Source organism: Hemibagrus wyckioides, linkage group LG16 (assembly GCF_019097595.1).
Source record: "Hemibagrus wyckioides isolate EC202008001 linkage group LG16, SWU_Hwy_1.0, whole genome shotgun sequence".
NCBI lineage: Eukaryota > Metazoa > Chordata > Actinopteri > Siluriformes > Bagridae > Hemibagrus > Hemibagrus wyckioides.
This window is the reverse complement of record NC_080725.1, coordinates 11,102,970-11,122,156: the sequence shown is the minus strand read 5'-3', so window position 1 is coordinate 11,122,156 and position 19,187 is coordinate 11,102,970. Positions and strand designations below refer to the sequence as shown.

Genomic DNA, 19,187 nt, shown 5'->3' with positions numbered 1-19,187 from the left:
TATTACACCATAGTTCTGTTTAATTCTTAAATCTAAAGTTGCTTTTAAGAAGGTGTAATTAATATTCTGTAACAGCAGCTCTGGCTTTAGTTACAGCTGCAGGAAAAATCCCAGGTACATGTGAATTCTCTTGTGTTGAAACATGTTCATTTCTCAAAGTAACAACTCACATAGAGACTGACTCGATTAAAAGACATGTCATTGTCGATAAGAAGGAGTCTCCAGTGTCAGCACTTAAAGCTGATGCTTTTCATTTTATCATTTCTGGGGAAAAGCCTTCAGGACAGAGGGCTTGACTGTAATACGACAAGCTGTGTTTTTGTTGTTGTTTTTCTATTAACATATAGAGACAAGTGAGAGGCTGGTGACTATTATACAACACAAGTAATAACAGTAACTTGTAGCATAACTTACAACACAATTATTCGTGGCTGAAAATGATGCATCATTCTTTAATAAATGTTTTTCCCCTTCCATATTTTATTCATGTTCTAAACAAACAACAATCACACATAAAAAATAAGCATGTTATAAATTCTGGTTTATTATATTCAATGGCAAGGTTTTCACAGAAGCTAAACCGTCACGGTTTTTGTTATCCCTGTACGCAGATGGAACTGAGCCAACACCACCTTATTAGTTGCATATGTAGGAGACAGCGTAGCAGCATTTATATAATATACAATATACTGGAGTATGAGACACGCTATTAGCACCACATAAAGAAATCACAAGCGCAACTGCTGATGGATTTTGAGACACAAGGCAACCGAACACACATCCTTTGGATGAATCTCCATTCATAATTGCACAAAGCACAATTACAAATAAACGCAAGTGAAAACGACAGCGAAGCATTTTTTTTTTGTTTTGCGCAACAAAGCTGTTGAAAAAGCAGAAATAAATGTGGTTTGTGTCAAAATCAGAATTGGTGTCTGAAGTCTCTGGAGCACGGTAACAGGAGGCCCGGCACAATCGACTATGTATATATTTATATATGTATGAGGTATTACAGCTTATAGACTTCAGCGTTACAAGTAAAGACGTCATAGACTTCTGATACTGTACATTTGTTTAGTCACAAAACAAGAGTTGAAATGGTTTTTCACACAGGTAGGACTAAGTATTCACAAATTATGGCTGGGTTTTAATTTTACCACAAGAAACTGCACTGTCACATGACCATTTGACACCATTTGTTACCAGAGAACGGCAGCACGGACTGAGCTACATGATGGTCACATGTAAAAACTATTGGCCTGCAAGGTTATAACTTAAAATTTGGTTAACAGGCACTATGAGTCAAATTCCTTTAAATAAAAAATATAACAAAAATATTTTCATAATACTGATGCTGTAAAAAAAAAAAGAAAATATATGAAACTTGACGGCGACGGGTGACGTCGTCCGCGTTGAAATGAAAAGGACGGGAAAAGGCGAGTGGCTCAGTTGCTCTCTTTGGTGGTGACGGTGACGAGCTGCTTAGCGGCCTTGGCAATGTCGTAGGCGCACTGGATGAGCTGCTGCGTGACCAGCTGGGAGTCGGCGGGGCAGGAGTCGGCCGGTGCCGCTCGCTGGCACTCGCCCTGCAGTCGGCTGGCGCTGGAGGTCAGCAGCCGCAGGGAGCCGCGCACCATCTCTGAACTCGGCCTCTAGAAGGTGCAAAGGACAACACATGCTTAATATAAAACGTTAAATATAAAAGAGATATCTAAAAAAAAAAAAAAAAAGATGTAAATGAAACTGATGGCACTATGCGGTACCGTGGACGAGTTTCGACAAACATGAAAAATGGGAGATTCTTCCACTTTAAGCATTAAGTAAATGAAGCAGAACAACATGCAAATGATCCCCATAAACCGAAACCCGGTTTAGTTATTTCTCTCTTTAAAATGTGTCGTAAAAATGCCGACTCCAATTCAGTGCTCTTGCTCTGAAAACATTTTTCATACCAGACAGCTATGATGAGAAATCCATAAACCCGCAGTCCGGGCTGCGCAGCCTTACCTTCGGAAACAGGGTGGCCATTTCCGTCACAGCTAGATGGATTCTTTCGGAGCATGGGACGAAGCTGGACAGGAGAGGAAAAAACAAACAGAATTCACTTGGCTGCCAGATCGATGTGTCATGAAAATGCACAAAATGCAGGGTTAAAGAAAAAAACACTCAAAAATCGAAATTATAGAACGTGAGATTAATTATTTAATATCTAAATCTTAAAAAAAACCCTTAAACTAGGCTCTGATTTAAGCTGTGCGATTAATACGGGAATTATTTATAAGACAAATCAGCATAACAATCCAAAGAAAAAAAAAAAAAACACAAACATGCACACAAATTTATACACACTTTATATCACAGCCCTGGCGAATGCTGTAATTTGGTTGGTCAGAAGCGGTTGATTAATATTTTTTAAATAACAGCAGGTTTACTATATTAATGCGCTCTTTCTAATGAGCATTTTTTTTCTATAACAACTATGTATATAACATCTATGTATAACAACTTACACAAGGACTCCCATGAAGGACATTCCACAAAACATAAGTCTAATCATGGACAAATTCTAAAAATGTTTGATTTGTTGATATGGTGAGATTCCGGTTTTTGTAGAGAGTATCCAAGTTAAGTCTTCTGTTTTATTATAGTCGAGAGAGAAAGAAAAATAATAGAGAGAAGAAATATTTAAACTGTTATAATTGTGGTGATGGATTTTTCACATCATAAAATGCAACTATAAAGTGATAAAAACGTACAAGGACTTTGTTTAATGAAATTTTTCTTTGGAATTTTAGCAATTAATTGTGGTTTAATTCTGATTATTGTGAAGTAATCGACCACAGTGTGGAACAGTTTCTCCGCTTCAACACTGTTTCACTCTAACGACTACGAAACAGTACATGGTGAATCATTTCCCTCTTCATATTTTTGACCTCACACAAACAGGAAGCAGAAAAGTGCAGTAGTGTTAAAAGCAGGAACTAAACTACTGTTGCTAGGAGATGCTATTTGTTGTGTCAAATAAATATCTCAACCAAAGACAAATCTAATTGTAAAAGGGCCGAGCTGATTTGGTTTGATTATCCTCTCTATAAAGTAAAGCATGCGTGGCGTAGCCTCAATGCAAATGGCTGATTTGTTATAAATGCATGCTGTGCAGTTATGAATGGCAGCTGCATTTAACACACTCGCAAAACACTCAGCACCCGGACAAAGGAGCCGCTGTGGCCTCCGAGCAAACAGTACCAGGACGAGTCCGCCTGCAGCTCAGCACAGGGCAGAAGACCACTGAAACAACCCGGGCTGGGGTGTCCACCCACCACACACACACACACACACACACACACACACACACACACACACAGCATCGGTGACAGAAAGTGAAAACAGGATTATAGGAGGACTGAGAAATAGAGAGAATTTCCAAAAGCATGCATCTGTCTCCTCTCAGTTCCACTTTTCATACTCATAACAGTGATGATTTGAGACTTCAAATAAGGAAGACAGATAGGTCTGTTTGTGTGTGGGTGTGGGTGTGTATGTATGTGAGAGAGAGAGAGGGAGAGAGAGAGAATGATTGTGTGTATGTCTTTTTTCTCTGTGTGTACTCACCTCTCTTGTTTGTTCTCCTGTGCGGCACGCAGCAGCTCCTGGATGTTCTTGGTGATCTGCTCGGTCTTGCTGATGACGTCCTCGGTGGAGGGCAGCGCCGAGTCCGTCTCGCTCTCAAAGTCACCCGATTCAGGGATAGCTCCCTCTCCAAGCCGGCCACCACTTCTGGGAATGCTCGGCCTGAAACAAACAGCGTTAATGATGAGATTTGGACAGGCCACCGGGTATGACTTGGCTTCTGGAAGATCTGATGCTATGGAGTTCTAATCTAACCCACCTGGCTAAAATTAAAGATCATGATTAAGGGATTTCCAGATGTGCTTATCCTAACAGCTGGTCTGAGGCTTCTCTTAAATGTGATATCTGAATAAATGTAATATTCTGTCATTCATTCTGTCTCACAATCTTTAATATTGCCGTGATGTCTGGTGTCGTTTAGTTATATAATTAATATTGACTTTTAACTCTTAAATTTGCTTTGTGTAAATAAAAAACAGTGCACAAATTTTGCAGTTTCTCTTAAACAGCTTATTAGACAACATTTTCAAACATCCACCTCATTAGCTCTGTCATTATGAATCCATCGGTTATGATCATAGTAGACCAGATGTTTTTTTGGATTCAAACCTGTTGAAAAGTGGTGACTTTTCAAACTGAGTAACAGATTTTATAGTAAAGCATCACTGACGTTCCTTTGCAAACTCTGATGTCTGCCGCTTTACTGGTCTTGTGTGTAATGTTTTTTGCCATTGTCTTGGATATTTATATCAAACATTTAATGGTAAATGTTTAAGGACATAAAAAATGACATATAAGCCTGCTATAATTGTTTTTTCAAAGTCAGAACAATTATAAAGCCTGGCTTCCCTCAATATTTGTCCTACACGAGAGGCCGTACCTGGAGTCGTCCAGCTCGGCATGGTTGGGTGTGTTATCATAGTCGCTCTCGGAGGTGCTGCCCTTTCCCTCCACCCCGGACCTCTGTTTAGGGAGAAGAATAGTAATGAGAGGTCTACCTTTAAACCCTAAACCATCACAGAGGTTTCACTGTTACAGAGAATTACTACAGGGCTTGCAAGAGACACAGGCATGTTAGCGGCAGGCCAGGCTGCAGCAGAGAGGCATTCCTCATGTGTGCGTTATTAGACCGAACACATCAAATCACTACAGATGTACACACTTGTGAGTCCAAGAGTCTTGAGTCCACTACTTCAAAACTGTTTGCGCTTCTATAGTACTAATGATTATCACTTCATCCTTCATTAACATCATCATTCAAAAGACTTCACACAGCGCTGACGAATTCTCGATTTTGATTGGTCAGGAGATGTTCCGTAATTTCCAATAAATTCCATATAATTTTTAATATGAGGAAGTTTTCTGTGAGGAGATTTTTTATTGAAGGTTAATGGAAAAAGCCTGTAAATTATAACAGTAATTTTTAATAGTACGTATTCCACCACAGGAAAGTCTTCTTTTACTCAGTTTTTCAGTCACATGACTCCCCTAAAAAAAGGAGAAAAAAATAGAGGCTATTGAGGGAATGAATGTTTACAGCTGCTATAACGCAAATGAGAATATCTTGTTTCATGGATGATCTACATCAGTACTTATAACTGATAAACGTAAGTAACTATAAACTGATACATGATGATGATTTGGATATTACATCATTGTCAATTATTCAAAAATCCACAGAAGAGAATTTGTTTATGTTCAACATACTCAATCCCAATACCACTCAAATCCCTTAAAATTTGCAGCCCTAGTTACAACCTTTGGTTATAACTAACTAACTCAAAGCACGACATAAAAAAGCAACAGTTGTTGGTAGTAGGCACTTCTAGACACTTTTACACATCAGGCATTATCAGTGAGCAAAGCTTTTCAGCCAGTGTGCCTTCACAGTGGTCGTAAATGCAGCAAGCACAAAGAAGCAGTCTATTGCAAACCCTGCATCTCTGACAAAGAGATAACTGTGGACTGAAACGGTGGTGTGTGTACAGATAGGAGTGCATGCAGATCTGCAGAGCTGGAAGGAGTGGAGCAGTGGGTGGAGGTGGGCTGAGGAAAAAGAGTGAAAACTGGAAGAAAGGAAGCCAGGCAGTAGAGGAGCGAGTACTTCACCCTTTGGGCTCGCTCGTCCCACGCCCAGGACAGGGTGGAAGGGAAGGTGGGGAGGGAGGAGGCACCCATGGAGGGACCCTTCCCAATCTAGAAAGGGTTCAGATCAAGTTGTCTATTTCCATAAATATTATAACTGAAAGGAGTGTGTTGATGTACAAACAAAACAAGGCCTGGGTCAATGGGACAATCACATGAACAGAATATAAGCAACTGAATCTCATACACAGAATGCTGTGAATGCTGTAAAATCACACTCGAGCCACAAATCAAGCATGGCGTGTTCTCTATCAATTGCACTTACACCAGGAGGAAGGGACTGGAGGGTGAGGCTGCCAGGCTCGGGATGTGCACCGTCTGCTCTGGCATGGTAGTGCTTCATGCCCGAGCCTGTCTCGTACATGGACATGGCTCTGCCTCCGCGGGGCGGGGCCCGTCGCTGCGGCTCCTGCGGGTGCGCCAGGCTGTTGGCGCCCTGCCATTTCAGATTGCTGTTCTCGTTCTGCAGGGAGTTCAGCTGGAGACGAAGCAAACACACACGCGAAGACGTTTGTGCCTGTAACCTTTATGTCCCGGTCCGTTTATTTTGTTATTTGATTAGAACTGATATGATATGGCATTTTAAAGAATTTATAGTCAGACCTGATCGAAATAAAATGTGTTTTTTTAATTGTCCCTCATCTCTAATTCATACTCTCACTGAACACACACAGAATGTCAAGGCATCTCAAACTAAACACCGAAACAGAAAACTGGTGGTTTCTTATGCTTTTAATTCGATTTTTGTACTGTTACATTAATAACACTAATTAAAATACAAAAAGAAAAACCTTTAAAAAAATTTTTTTATTTAAAAGCACTCAATCGATGCATTAATTTATGCTTAATTAAAACAGATATGAGGTAATGAACCTTAATTAAAATTAAAAATATATAATTATATTATTATCCCTGATCTACAGGTTGACTGGAATATCATGTGAAAACAGACACTCTCATTTTTAGCCATATTCACTTAAAGATTCCCAAACTTTCAGTGCATTCTTTGTAGTTTTAAAACAAACTTTACAACTACGTTGCTAGAAAATGACCTGAATTATTGAGACATTCATGACACACGAAGGTTAAACAGGTCAGTGACAGTGCAGTGTTATCTCTGTATTTGTTAGAGAGTATGTTCAAGCACTGCTGTCATGGACTAAATAAATTTGTAGATTTTTTATTTTAAAAAAATCTAATCTATTGGTTGAACAGGTCTGGCATCAAACAAAAGATTGAAAGATTTGTCAAGCAGTTAAAATACAATAACTGCAGACTTTTTCCTCGCTCATTTTAATCTAAAATGCCGCTCTGTTTGTACTGTAAGCGCTGAAGAGACAGACCTGTAATACGAAACTGCGGGTGAAGACACACTATCTGCCTCCTCATCTAAAATGCTTAGCAGCAGCCCCAGCGAGCAGCATAACAAGCGAGGATCAGATAAGCGCAGCAGCTAAGCAACCCAGCTAGCAGGCTTCCCACATGTAGCTGAAGCTGGATCAGGGTGCGAGCTGCCAGGGCAAAGATTGGGGCAGGGTCACCCACCTTGCTCTGCATGTGCCTTAGCTCCTCGCTCAGGTGGCAGTTGACCTTCAGCAGCTGCTGGATCTTGGCCTCGGATGCATTCAGGGCATTCTTAACCTCCATGAACTCCTGCATGGTGATGGGGCCGTCAGACAGGTCGGAGGACTCTGAGCTCTGGTGGTAGAGAGATAAGGAGAGACTGAAGCAAGGGTTTCCGTACAGTCCAAACATGCCTTTGTCTATTTTTATTATTTCATATGTAACATTTCGGCCCGTGATACGAACAAATGTATGATTTGTACACTATCTGTGTAACAGGGAAGAAGTAGCTTGGGGTTTCAGATGTTGGACTACTGTTCCGAAGGCTGTAAGTCTGAACCCCAGCACCACCAAGCTGTCACTGCTGGGCCCATGAGCAAGTCCCATAACACTCAACTGCTCAGTTATATAAAATGAGCTAAATGTAATGATGCAATAAATGTGAATGCCTTTGATTTATGCAGAGTATTACTAATGTGCAGTTTTATATATTATTATTTTTCTGTGTTCTGTTAAATATCAATAATAATTACACACACATTTGGACAAATTTCTGCAGTCCACCCTTTATATCAATGAATCTAATATGTATCAGTATAATCATTTCTGTCAATTCTGCACATCTGTAATAGCTACACACATCTAGCAGGCAAGAGAGAAAATGCATACATTGAGCTACCTACATAAAGAAATAATAATTGTGTTATGCCTATCCAAACAAAACCAATCATTTAAAAAAAACCTCTATATTCAACTGCAGTTTATAATTTTTTAATGTCTAGTTCATCTTCTTTCATTATACCACTAAAGGATCTCGACTATTACAGTAACCAGGAAAACAGAAGCACTGAAGTAAGCTTAAAAACAGACTAAACTTAAATGACCTGCACATCGACTGGTGAGGTTAATGACACTGAAAGTAATTGTGAAACCTAATTGGTAAGATTGAAAGCGAATTTATCAGCCACCCCGATGCAGTGTTAAAAAGAATGATCACATTAAAAAATAGCGCATTAAACACCAAGCTAAATGGGTTCTATTAGGTTTAAATGAGGGTATGTATTTTTTTCCTGTCTGCTGTTTAAAAAGCTGGCTATGGCTTCTGGGTAAGATCGGCTCTGAAAATTTAGTCGTTCAATCAGTCAACCCACACAGGGCTCATCTAATAAACTTCACCAGCGCTAATAAAAGTAGTGGATCAGCCCTTAGGAGTAACGTCAAGGGAATGACGGCAGATGAGAGACTGGCGAGAAACGGTTGTATATAAATGCAGGGTAAGTGTAAGCAGCTGATTAGCACGAGCTCTGTGCAATAAAAATGCAGGACAGCACGCAGTATCTCCACAGAACAGCAGGAGGATCATGAGGATCGATTAGACCATATGATCGTGCAAAGCCGAGCCAGACTGCTGATGCAAATTAGGCTCCGCATTGCACAGATATTTATAGGAGCGACAAACCTTGGTCCTCTCATCTTTCCCTGAGCCCGGCTCCCGTTCTGCATCTTCATCGGATGCCACGCTGTCGTAATCGGGCTGTTCCACCTCTTGGCTCTCATTCCCGAGGCGGCTGCCGATATCTTTCAGAATCAGCTCTACGTTATCTGAGAGAAAGAAAAGGAAAGGAGATAGGAAATAACCGAGTTATCGTTAGGTCACCTGCTATACGTTTAAAATGTAGCACATGCAAAAATAACAGACAAAAAAAAGAGAAAAAAAATGAACTGAAGAAGTGTGATATTAGTAATAAATATTTTACAGGAACAGCGAAAACAGAAAATAAGGGACACAATAAAAACACAATGTTTTTGTTCTTTAACATTTCCTCTCACCCTTGACATCCGGGGAATTCCCTTGCTGGCGGCGCTTTGCGTCGGTTAAAATGTCTATCACAAGTGTAGCAAACTCGTGAGCGTTGAACCTCGCAAGCTTCTGCCGGCCCTGCATCAGAAGACAGGTGTGATTGTGTATAACAGTATGGTCATATAAAGCGATAAGGACCTGATTACACCATTCAAATACAAATTCTCCGCTCTGATTGGCCAGATCTTTTTCTCAAACAGATCTCTAGAAGTTTCTAAAACAGCAGCTCAGACAGTAATGTGGAGAATCATATGCTTATGATGAATATCATTTGAATACTCCTTTGAATATCGTTTCTATAGCAACGATCTGTAAGGAAATGTTACATTAACATTTTTGGTTGGAGTTTGTAAGGTACTTTTTAAGAGTCAGGAAGTAAGACATGCTGAGTGTGTTTTTTTGTTGTCTCCAGAGAGAGAGAGAGAGAGAGAGAGAGAGAGAGAGAGAGAGAGAGAGAGACTGAGAAAGCATAAAATGATAACAGTAACTTGTCAAAAGATAAAAGACTTCGAAGACATGCTGCTATTGGAAAGTAGTAACTACTTGATATATGCAGCATCACATCATTTAGTCACTATTTCCCTATTATATATATTATCCTAATTATATACACCAATCAGGCATAACATTATGAACACTGAGAGGAAGTGAATAAGACGGATTATCTTCTCATCATGGCACCTGTTAGTGGGTGGGATATATTAGGCAGCAAGTGAACATTTTGTCCTCAAAGTTGATGTGTTATAAGCAGGAAGAATGGGCAAGTGTAAGGATTTGAGTAAGTTTGACAAGGGCCAAATTGTGATGGCTAAACGACTGGATCAGAACATCTCCAAAACTGCAGCTCTTGTGGGGTATTCCCGGTCTGCAGTGGTCAGTATCAATCAAAGGTGGTTCAAGGAAGGAACAGTGGTGAACCGGTAACAGGGTCATGGGCGACCAAGGCTCATTGATGCGTGTGAGGAGCAAAGGCTGGCCCGTGTGATCCGATCCAACAGACGAGCTACTGTTGCTCAAATTGCTGAAGAAGTTAATGCTGGTTCTGATAGAAAGGTGTCAGAATACACAGTGCAACACAATATTAGGCAGCTGGTCATAATGTTATGCCTGGTCGGTGTACATTCCTTACACAGTGTGAACAAAACAGAAACCCTAAGCCCAGGTACAAATTGTTTTTAATGGACAGATAGTATTAACTAAAAGCAATAATATAAAGTATACTGTTTCACAAAGCTATATAATACTAAAGGCATGAAACAAATTTGTAAAAAGTTTGTAATGTCTAGAGCCCTCTGCTGTCTGCAAAACAAACTACTACTGGAAGAAAAACATGAACTTTTAAACACTAAAAACTTCACTATTGGTGCTTTCTCTGAAAGCTACAAATAGAGAGATGGATAGAAAAAATTTAAAAAAGAGCTGATGTCTGAAAACTTCTTCATTTCATAATTTACATGGTAAGAGTGTAGAAAAAAGCGGCGCCACTGGTTTACCTGGTTCCTAGTGGATGAGTATTCCGGGTTGACTGGGAGAAAGGGAACCACTGTGGTTTCAGTCACCAGAGTGCTGTGGTTCTGAGTGGCAAGCCACACTGTAATCATGATGAGAAATTATCATCAAGAACAATCAAACAGAACTGCAAACCACATAATGAACAGTATTTCAGAGCATGGAGGACAGTGACAAATGGTTTTGATTAGTGAGATTTATGACATTTTCAATCACAAATTCTGTTGAATTTCTGCCTCCAATCTTACAGCGATGCCAAACAACCATCTCGTCAGCAAAATTCAACTATTCTTTGTTTGAGTGTAATACATCTGGTCTAGACCACAAGCTAAGCTACGTAGTTGACTGATGCTACATACTAAAAGCGCTCATATGGTTACACTGCAACACGTCCCCAGAGCCGCTTCAGCTCATAAAACATGAAAGCAGCAAATTTGACACCACACTGATAAAGAGAGATCCGTTTTGCCCTGTGAAAAATAATGTTAACCAACCTGCATCGGTTTCTCTTCTGTCCACCTCATCGTAAACATCCATCGCCAGCTCTTCAAACTGATGATTGCTAAGCTGGAATTAACAAAAAATGATGATGAAAGCAGACAATCTGATCTGAAGTTGTGTCCCAAATGATGTACTACACACTTTGTACTGTACCATCTAGTGCATGAAAGTTAGAAGAGTCGTATCATCACAAATGAAACATTAACACCCCCAACCCAGTCAATCAATCATCAGTTAAATATAGTAGTTAAACGCAATTTCAGCACAAATGTAACTTACTGATTGGAGTTTCTTTTTTGCAGCTTTAGCCAATTCGGTTAAATCCAGAGTGCTATATCAAAACAGACAGAAAAACACACTTTAATATATTATACACTTTCCTCTTGAAGAGTTTCTAACACTTGCAAATGTTTCACCGGAACTAAAATATCATCATGTTTTATACTTACACATTCCTTCCATGTTTAAAGTGAGCAAGGAGAAAAACCCATACCTTTAGTTACACTAAAATCTTTTGACATTACAATCATCCTGTTATTATATAATGGTTTAAATCTTACCTGTCTGCTATCTGAGGAATTATAAAATGTTGTCCATTTTTGTGATCTGCAAGCAAAAAAGCGTAACGGTCATGTCTCTATAATTGAATAGAAAATTGCAAAATAAGTCGTACTATTATATTCTCACTTCCTGTTCTCTCATCACCCCTAGACACAGATTTATTTGATGCAAAATGATTCACTGGCTTGTGTTATGAATAAACAGCAGGTCACATCTACAGAGGAAATAAGACGGCTGCGTGAAATCGATCAGAGTCGGCGTACGAATGAAAGATTCAAATTATTCGGCTTTTGCGCTGCCGGTAGGAGGCCTGAGCGAGCGAGGAAGTGTCAGGAGAAAATGAAAACAGTGTCAAATATTTATGATTTTGATTTCCACATCCAATATGTTCGGGGCATTAACATATCAGTTTACCTGGTTTTCTTCCACACAGGTAGAAGGCTAATCTGTCTGTCAGTTCGTACTGGATCTCCACCAGTCTGTCAGCCAGCTCCTGATGACCGGCTTGTCTGAGAAGCAAGATTTATGTTTTATATTAAAACTTTAGTGTTTGCGTAAAAAACAAACAAACATGTAAATGGTTACTAATATACAAATAATATAACCCTGGTGTGAATGATTCCTCAATTCAAAATCAATCCCAGATGTCTCACAGTCAATATTTCTTTCTTTCTTGCTTGCATTTTTTTCCTTTTTAGGTCGTGACTCAGTTTAGGAACTTGCATATACCCTTAACCCAAAATTCAGCATGGATCACATCCTGTGGAAAAATGCAGAATCGAATCGCTTTCACTCTGCGGTCGAACCATGCTAGTAATTCTTCACATAAAGGTGGGCCAAAACTACCTCCATCAGACCACCATAAAGAAATCAACTCCTGAACTGCAGAAAGTAAACAAACTTCGCTGAAGGTTTTTTCTTGTTTATTTTTTTAAATGCTGAATTGAACCACAATTTATTTATGCGCACTGACAAACTAAACAGAATAATCTGATCTTTCATGCAAATTGCCTCTTGTATGTGGTGAAAACGGCTGACCTTGCATAATCGATAGGCGTGTTTCCGCTGCTGTCTGGAGCGCCAGGGTCTGCGCCGTACACAGTCAGGAGCTCGGCTTGGAGAAGCTGACCCGCTTTGGCCGCCACGTGTAATGGAGTGTTCCCTTTCTCCTATGGATGGACAAGAGTGTAATTGCTGTTAATGACTACCAGGAGATTGTGTGTGTCGACAATCAGCTGCACTCTAGACAGAACACACGACGTGCTCTCATTTAAAACAAACAAATTCATAAAGGTTAATCTGAAGTGTGTGTGTAGTCTGGACTGCTGTTTAGAAAACCTTATTTGCACCATACTGTGTGTGTGTGTGGGTTGTCAGTGTTTGTGGGTTTGCGCGCGTGCGTATGGCAAAAAATGAACCGCTCTCCTGTTGCATGCAACTGATTGAAATGTGGTGCATGCAAACTTATTTACACGGCTGCTCTATTGTCACCTGAAACAGATGCAGCCACCTAAATGCAGGTGAAATAGACAGATTAAAAGACTGCACTGATACTTCAGAATTCAGTGGCAAGAGCATTGAGCGTAAGCAACACTAAGCATTGCTCATTCAGGAATTTTACAAACCGCAAAACCTGAAGATCATCTCGAAGATCAGATGGTGATGTAATCACGAAACACTTCCATCCTCTATGTCCTGTTTCTCAAGAAACTGTACTATTATGCAGTTTTCTTACATTACCCAACAGGCTTTTTGAGAATTTTCAGACTGAAGTTTATCATTTGCAAACAAAGTGCCTTATTTATGATGATAGCAACCTCTTGATAATTTATACAGGTCCATTCAGTCAATCACGGAGCTGTGCAATGAACAGAATGTTCACCACACACATTCAGCAAGATTTCGTTCATTGTAGACCCATGTCACTATTCTTGGTTAAACCTGATGTGGTTTTTTTTTTTTTTTTACTGTTGTGGTCTCCTGGCCTGAGGTTTCACTTGTTCAGAGATGCTTTTCTGCTCATCACACTTGTAGAGTGTTTAGTTGAGTTAACGTGACCATGCTCATCTGACCTCTCTCATCAAAAACAGAACTGCTGGCAATTCATCTGATGTTTTTTTGTTTTCCACACCATTAACTATAAACTCTAGAGACTAAAAATCCATCCCAGGAGATCAGCAGATGATGTTTAAACTGAACATTACCTCAGACTTTTGACCTGTATCTGTACTGCTGCTACATGTTTTTATATGATCAATCTACCGTATGCAAATCCAGTGGAAACGTTTTTTTATCTGAAACGTAACGCTTTCAGACCTGAAAAAAATAACAACCCTTTCTATCTTGGACACATGGAGCATGATTCATCACTGAATCACCTACTAAAGACAAAATTATTCTTTGTATCCAATCTTCCACTAAACATCAGTCACTCCACTATTTTATAATTTGCAAAATCAAGATATTTATTTTTTTTAAACTACCAGAGATTTTTACACAGATTTGACATGACATCATCACAACAAGCACCGAGCCAAACACACTTCCTTTCACGTGCATCGAACACGTGTGTCATTACATGTGTCTTCACTGGTAGGGGATTAATTAAAGCTTCTTGGGCTTGCAATTTCGCAACATGAAAAAGAAGCACAAAAAAAAATCACAAATTAAAAAAAAAACGCTGCAAAATCTGGAATTTCTCGTTGCAATCACAAAATAAATAAACACATTTTTAAGAATCCTGTGCAAAAAAAAATCAAGTTTCATCACCTCTTCCCAAACATTTTGCACCAAATACCTGTAACTGGCATAGTCACGGACAGTTTATATTGATTTATATATACAGTACCAGTCAAAAGTCTGGACACACCTTCTAATTCCATGGTCTTTCCTGATGTTTATTTCTTTCTACATTGTAAAACAATGCTGAAGGCGGCCGAAATGCACAATAATGTCGTTTGAACAGTTGATATTGAGATATGTCTGCTACTGATGCTCTGTAAAGCCTTCATAACGGCTCTAATCTGAGGTGCTGTTAATTGGTGATTTCTGAGGCTGGTAACTCTAAATGAACTTCTCTGCAGCAGAGGTAAATTTTGGTCTTGTTTTACTGGGATGGTCTTCATGTGAGCCAGTTTCATCATGGTGCTTGATGGATTTTGCAAATGCACTTGACAATACTGTTCTTGCAAGAACGATTCCAGAACACCTGACCTTCGTGTCTTAAAATAACAACTGACTGTTTTTTGTTGTCATTACATATGGATTACTTAAGTCCATGTGTGTTATTTCATAGTTTTGAAATCCCCAGTATTGTTCTAGAATGTAGAAAATAAATCCCTAAACAAAAAACATTGAATTAAAAGGTGTGTCCAAACTTTTGACTGGTAGTGTGTGTGTATATATATATATAAATTTTCACTTAATTACTCTACAGTTTGAAATGTTTTCTGAATTTTAATTTACATAATAAAGACTTTGAAGTGGTGATTTTTCGGACTGAGAATGAAAAAGAAATTAGGCGAGTTTTTGCACAGATAAAGCAGATAAACTGAGAGATTTTGTTTAAGTTTAATAATTTGATGCAAATTACAATTCACAATTAATACGTGGCCAATAAAGAAAGTTTGGATTAGTTGAGGAAGCGTTGTTCTTTGTTTATATCTATATGTTTGATTATCTCTTGTACATTTATATATCTTATGTCTTAGTTCTCACAGCATATATAATTGAAAGGCAATCTTTCAATAAATGCTTAGCTTAAGGGAAATTTTGTGCACGTGAAAGAACTGAGGGGAATCTCGAGTACATGTTTATTTAGCGGTGTCTCGTTTACTCGGGGCAGAGGTGAACTTTGTGAGAAAAAAGTTGCAGAAGTAGGTAAACTTTCTGTGGGTGCGAGGAAATAAAAAACAGTGACACACTGCACACACTTCTATTTCAGAGTGGGTGACACCAGAGTGGTAACGTGAAACGTCTTATTTATAGCTGTAAACATTTATGCTTAAGCATTAAGAGGTCACTGTTGTCACTATTCAGTCATATTAGTTGCTTATGAAAGCAAAGAATTTTACTCTAATTTAATTTAGAGCTTGAATTACTAGCATGAAATTATTCCTGGTCATATTTTTTTACTTGGCATGTCATTTCTTTCTTTTTTTTTCTCTTTTTACTGCTGCTTTCATATTTTAATGCCTTTGGATCAAGTGTGGATCACTCAAATGAACAAAAAAAAACAAAAAAAAAAAAACAGCTTACTGGATGGAAAAAGTTTGCCTGCGCTCCCAAAGACAACAGCCTGAGACAAGTCTCCAGATTCCCGGTCCGCACGCTGGAGTGGAGTTGCTGTGAAAATAAAAAATGAAATCATTTGCTTAAGGGTTTGAGAAAGGTTCAGATATGTTTCATATTCAAAAGAGGAAATGTGTTGAGGGGAGAAAGAAAAGAGGAAATATAAGCCTCTAGTGAATTTTCTGGTAACTAGCTCTTACTTTACTCAGGTCCTTTGCAGTCACGCTGTCGTCCTCACGACATGGCATTCGATGAACAAAAGCCAGCATTTGGTATTTGGCCTTTATGAACTCTGTTTTGTTGGGACTAAAACAGACACAGTAAGAAATGAACACTTCATTAAATTCTTTTATACCACAGCGCTGTTGAATTCTCGATTCCGATTGGTCAGTCAGACATGTGTGCTTATTCTAACACAATTTTTGGAAGGGAGTCTCCAGTGTCAGTGCAGGGCATGGGACTTTGAGGTTTCTTGGAAGTATGACAAGCTGGCTGTGTTTGTTTGGTAGTAACCTACAAAGGAAACTGGTGATGCAATGACTGAATTACATCTGCTTTAATGTAAACGATAACAGGAAGCGATTCATTCTGCAACACATAATAAAACCAGAAATGTACAAAAAAAACAAAACAAAAGGTATGACGTATCTTTCTTTAAATTAGAACATCGGCAAACTGTAGGTTAAGAAGATAAAATGCTCTCTGATGGAAAATAATCAACTCTGGTGAAAAACAGCATCTTGTGCTGCATCATACCTCCCCTTTGTTGAGTGTTTCCCTATTACAGGAAGCCATCAAATGTTTTAGACCTTACTTAAAGCATGTCAAAGATCACCAAACACCGTTAAACTGTCCACAACCAAACTACTGTCTAATCCGTTGCACAGAATATAGTGATTTCTATACTATTCTATGAACTGGATGACTTACTGCACTCTGTCCTGTGGATTGGCTTTGCGTTTTCCACTCATAATTGAGGAAGGGTCCAGAAGACTGTGCTCCCAAATCGAATTTGCCCCATTGTTATATAAAGTCTGGACCATCTGTGAGTAAGAGATGAGATCAAGACCTGTTACACGGGACCCTTATATATTTAACGAGATAAACATTCATATACGGTCATCTCATGTCCATAATGAGTAAGGTTATAGAAAGGCAGAAGATGAGGAAGGAACAGCAGCATGAAAGAAGCCACAAGAACGAGGCCACACAGCTTTATTCTATTTAAAATAGAGGAACTGCAACACAATGCTTCATTTCCTGATAACGACCGCAGCCTGCAGAGGCTGAGACATGCCAAATGTGAAAAACAGTTGTGCATTAAAAAAACCACACTCGTTACCTGTAATTGCGACGCAGGCCACGGCGTGTGAGTCAGGTGGCGGACCTGCGAACTGTGACGACCCAGACCTCGGTGTATACTGCAGCACTCATCACAGATAAGAACTCCTCTATTGATCGAGGCCCATCGAGGCTCTGAAGAAGAGGAAAGACATTAAACAGAAGTACAAATTTGACTTGTTTGCAACCCAACAATGTCTATTAAGGCTGAGATTCATGGTTACAGACTTTAACTTTAATGGACCTGCTTAACATTTCCCTGTAAAATTCTTCAACCTGGGTCAAATTACATTATGACCATGAATCTGAGAGTTAAACACTTTAGGTAGTTCAAACCTGTCACTATTTTAGTAATTGTGATTGTTAAAATAATGTTCTGCTGTACGAACACCTCTGATTATTTTTCTACACCGTGATTCTTCACAAAGTCTATAGTCTTTTTTTTTTTTTTTTTTTTTTTTACTATGATAAATAAAGACGATGGTCATTAATCTCTAGCATTGTACGGTACCGTTGGTAGCTCTCTGTCGTGGTATGCATTGTTTACCGTTTTATTCTTTGTGTATTTTTTAATGTAAAAATTGCATATGCATAAAGATTATTACTGTTATTATTATAAGTCCAACGCACAATGAGTACGTATCGTAGCCAGCTTGACGCCCGTATTCCGGAAAGGTCCCGCCTCTTTCACTGTGATTGGCTACGAATTTCCAGATTGCTGCGCTATGATTCATATTTACAAGCGGCCCACAAAACGGACCCTCAAATCAACCAATCCTAGCGTAGGGGGCGGGGTTAGTCAGAATACAGTTGGGGAAAGAAGAAAGAACGTCGGACTGAATCTGAGCACATGACATGAGATTGTTACATGAGGCAAGCAAAAAATGTTGACTTAAAAAAAAAAAATCAATATCCGAAAATATACTTGTCCTGGCGTTAAGACAAAGGGCTCCATGTATCGTATTCGCTATCAGTTTAGCCAGTAGGCTAACCAACCAACAAGCAAAAGAAGTAACAACCTAGTCTAACATTCTTTAATAAAACAGGCGCTCTGTATTTATGTAGTTAACTTTGAATCTACCTAAGTTTTGTTATTCAGTCTGTTTATCCCTGCAGCCAATAAAGATAAACTCGTTGTTGAGCTCAGTTCAGCGCTGACTTACCAGAGGCGCTGCAATCAGCGCAGATTTCCCTATTGCGAGGCCTCATTGACATCCTTTTACTGCAAAAACTCCTCGAAATGTTCTTCTTCTTTCACATTCGTGAGACGCAATACTTGTGATTATTAAAGAAAGATAATCAGTGCTGAAACCCGACCGCAGGATATTAAAAAAAGTGAAATAAATGAAAACAGTTCCGCCCTTGTTCTTTGGTCCTCCACTAGAGCCTGATTTTTTTTTCCAACTTCCGGAATGCAGAGGTGACGGTATGTAGGCGGAGCACCTGCCAACCAATCAAGTAACGGATTTACACAAGCAGTTTTATCTTTTTCGAAAAAATAAATTGTAATATGTCTTTTTTTGTTGTTTTTTTGCTCTTCATTGAGACTTTTTTTTTATTACTAAATATATCCACATTTCTGACTGAAGGTGACTTTAGATTATTTGCATGAATTTCAGTGTAGTCTTCGCATCTTAATGATTTCTAATAGTAACTGCAACTTATCTGGATACTTGTGTCATTATTATTACAAATAACAATCAAGGGTGACCCCTGTCTTTCAAAGATAAAAAAAAATACACTAAGGATTTTATTTTATTTTTTTTACATCGTCAGATTATTTATC

The 19,187-nt window shown here is 39.0% G+C and overlaps 1 protein-coding gene across 3 annotated transcripts; it reads right to left on the bottom strand.

The window, feature by feature from the left end:
- Positions 1 to 524: 524 nt before the first annotated feature.
- git2b (G protein-coupled receptor kinase interacting ArfGAP 2b) lies at positions 525 to 18,811 on the bottom strand. Of its 3 annotated transcripts, XM_058411953.1 has the most exons (20): positions 18,565 to 18,811; positions 17,403 to 17,536; positions 16,991 to 17,103; positions 16,261 to 16,366; positions 16,028 to 16,114; positions 12,809 to 12,939; positions 12,185 to 12,279; positions 11,770 to 11,815; positions 11,489 to 11,540; positions 11,203 to 11,275; positions 10,693 to 10,790; positions 9,169 to 9,277; positions 8,798 to 8,940; positions 7,321 to 7,473; positions 6,041 to 6,253; positions 5,740 to 5,826; positions 4,511 to 4,593; positions 3,613 to 3,792; positions 2,008 to 2,071; positions 525 to 1,652 (listed from the first exon to the last, which is right to left on the bottom strand). In XM_058411953.1, the coding sequence occupies exons 1-20, from the start codon at positions 18,614 to 18,616 to the stop codon at positions 1,446 to 1,448; spliced, it is 2,226 nt and encodes a 741-aa protein (XP_058267936.1). In that variant the 5' UTR covers positions 18,617 to 18,811; the 3' UTR covers positions 525 to 1,445. The 3 variants fall into 3 exon arrangements, with proteins under 3 accessions (XP_058267936.1, XP_058267937.1, XP_058267938.1); XM_058411954.1 differs by lacking the exon at positions 5,740 to 5,826; XM_058411955.1 differs by lacking the exons at positions 5,740 to 5,826; positions 6,041 to 6,253.
- Between the last annotated feature and the right edge of the window lie 376 nt (positions 18,812 to 19,187).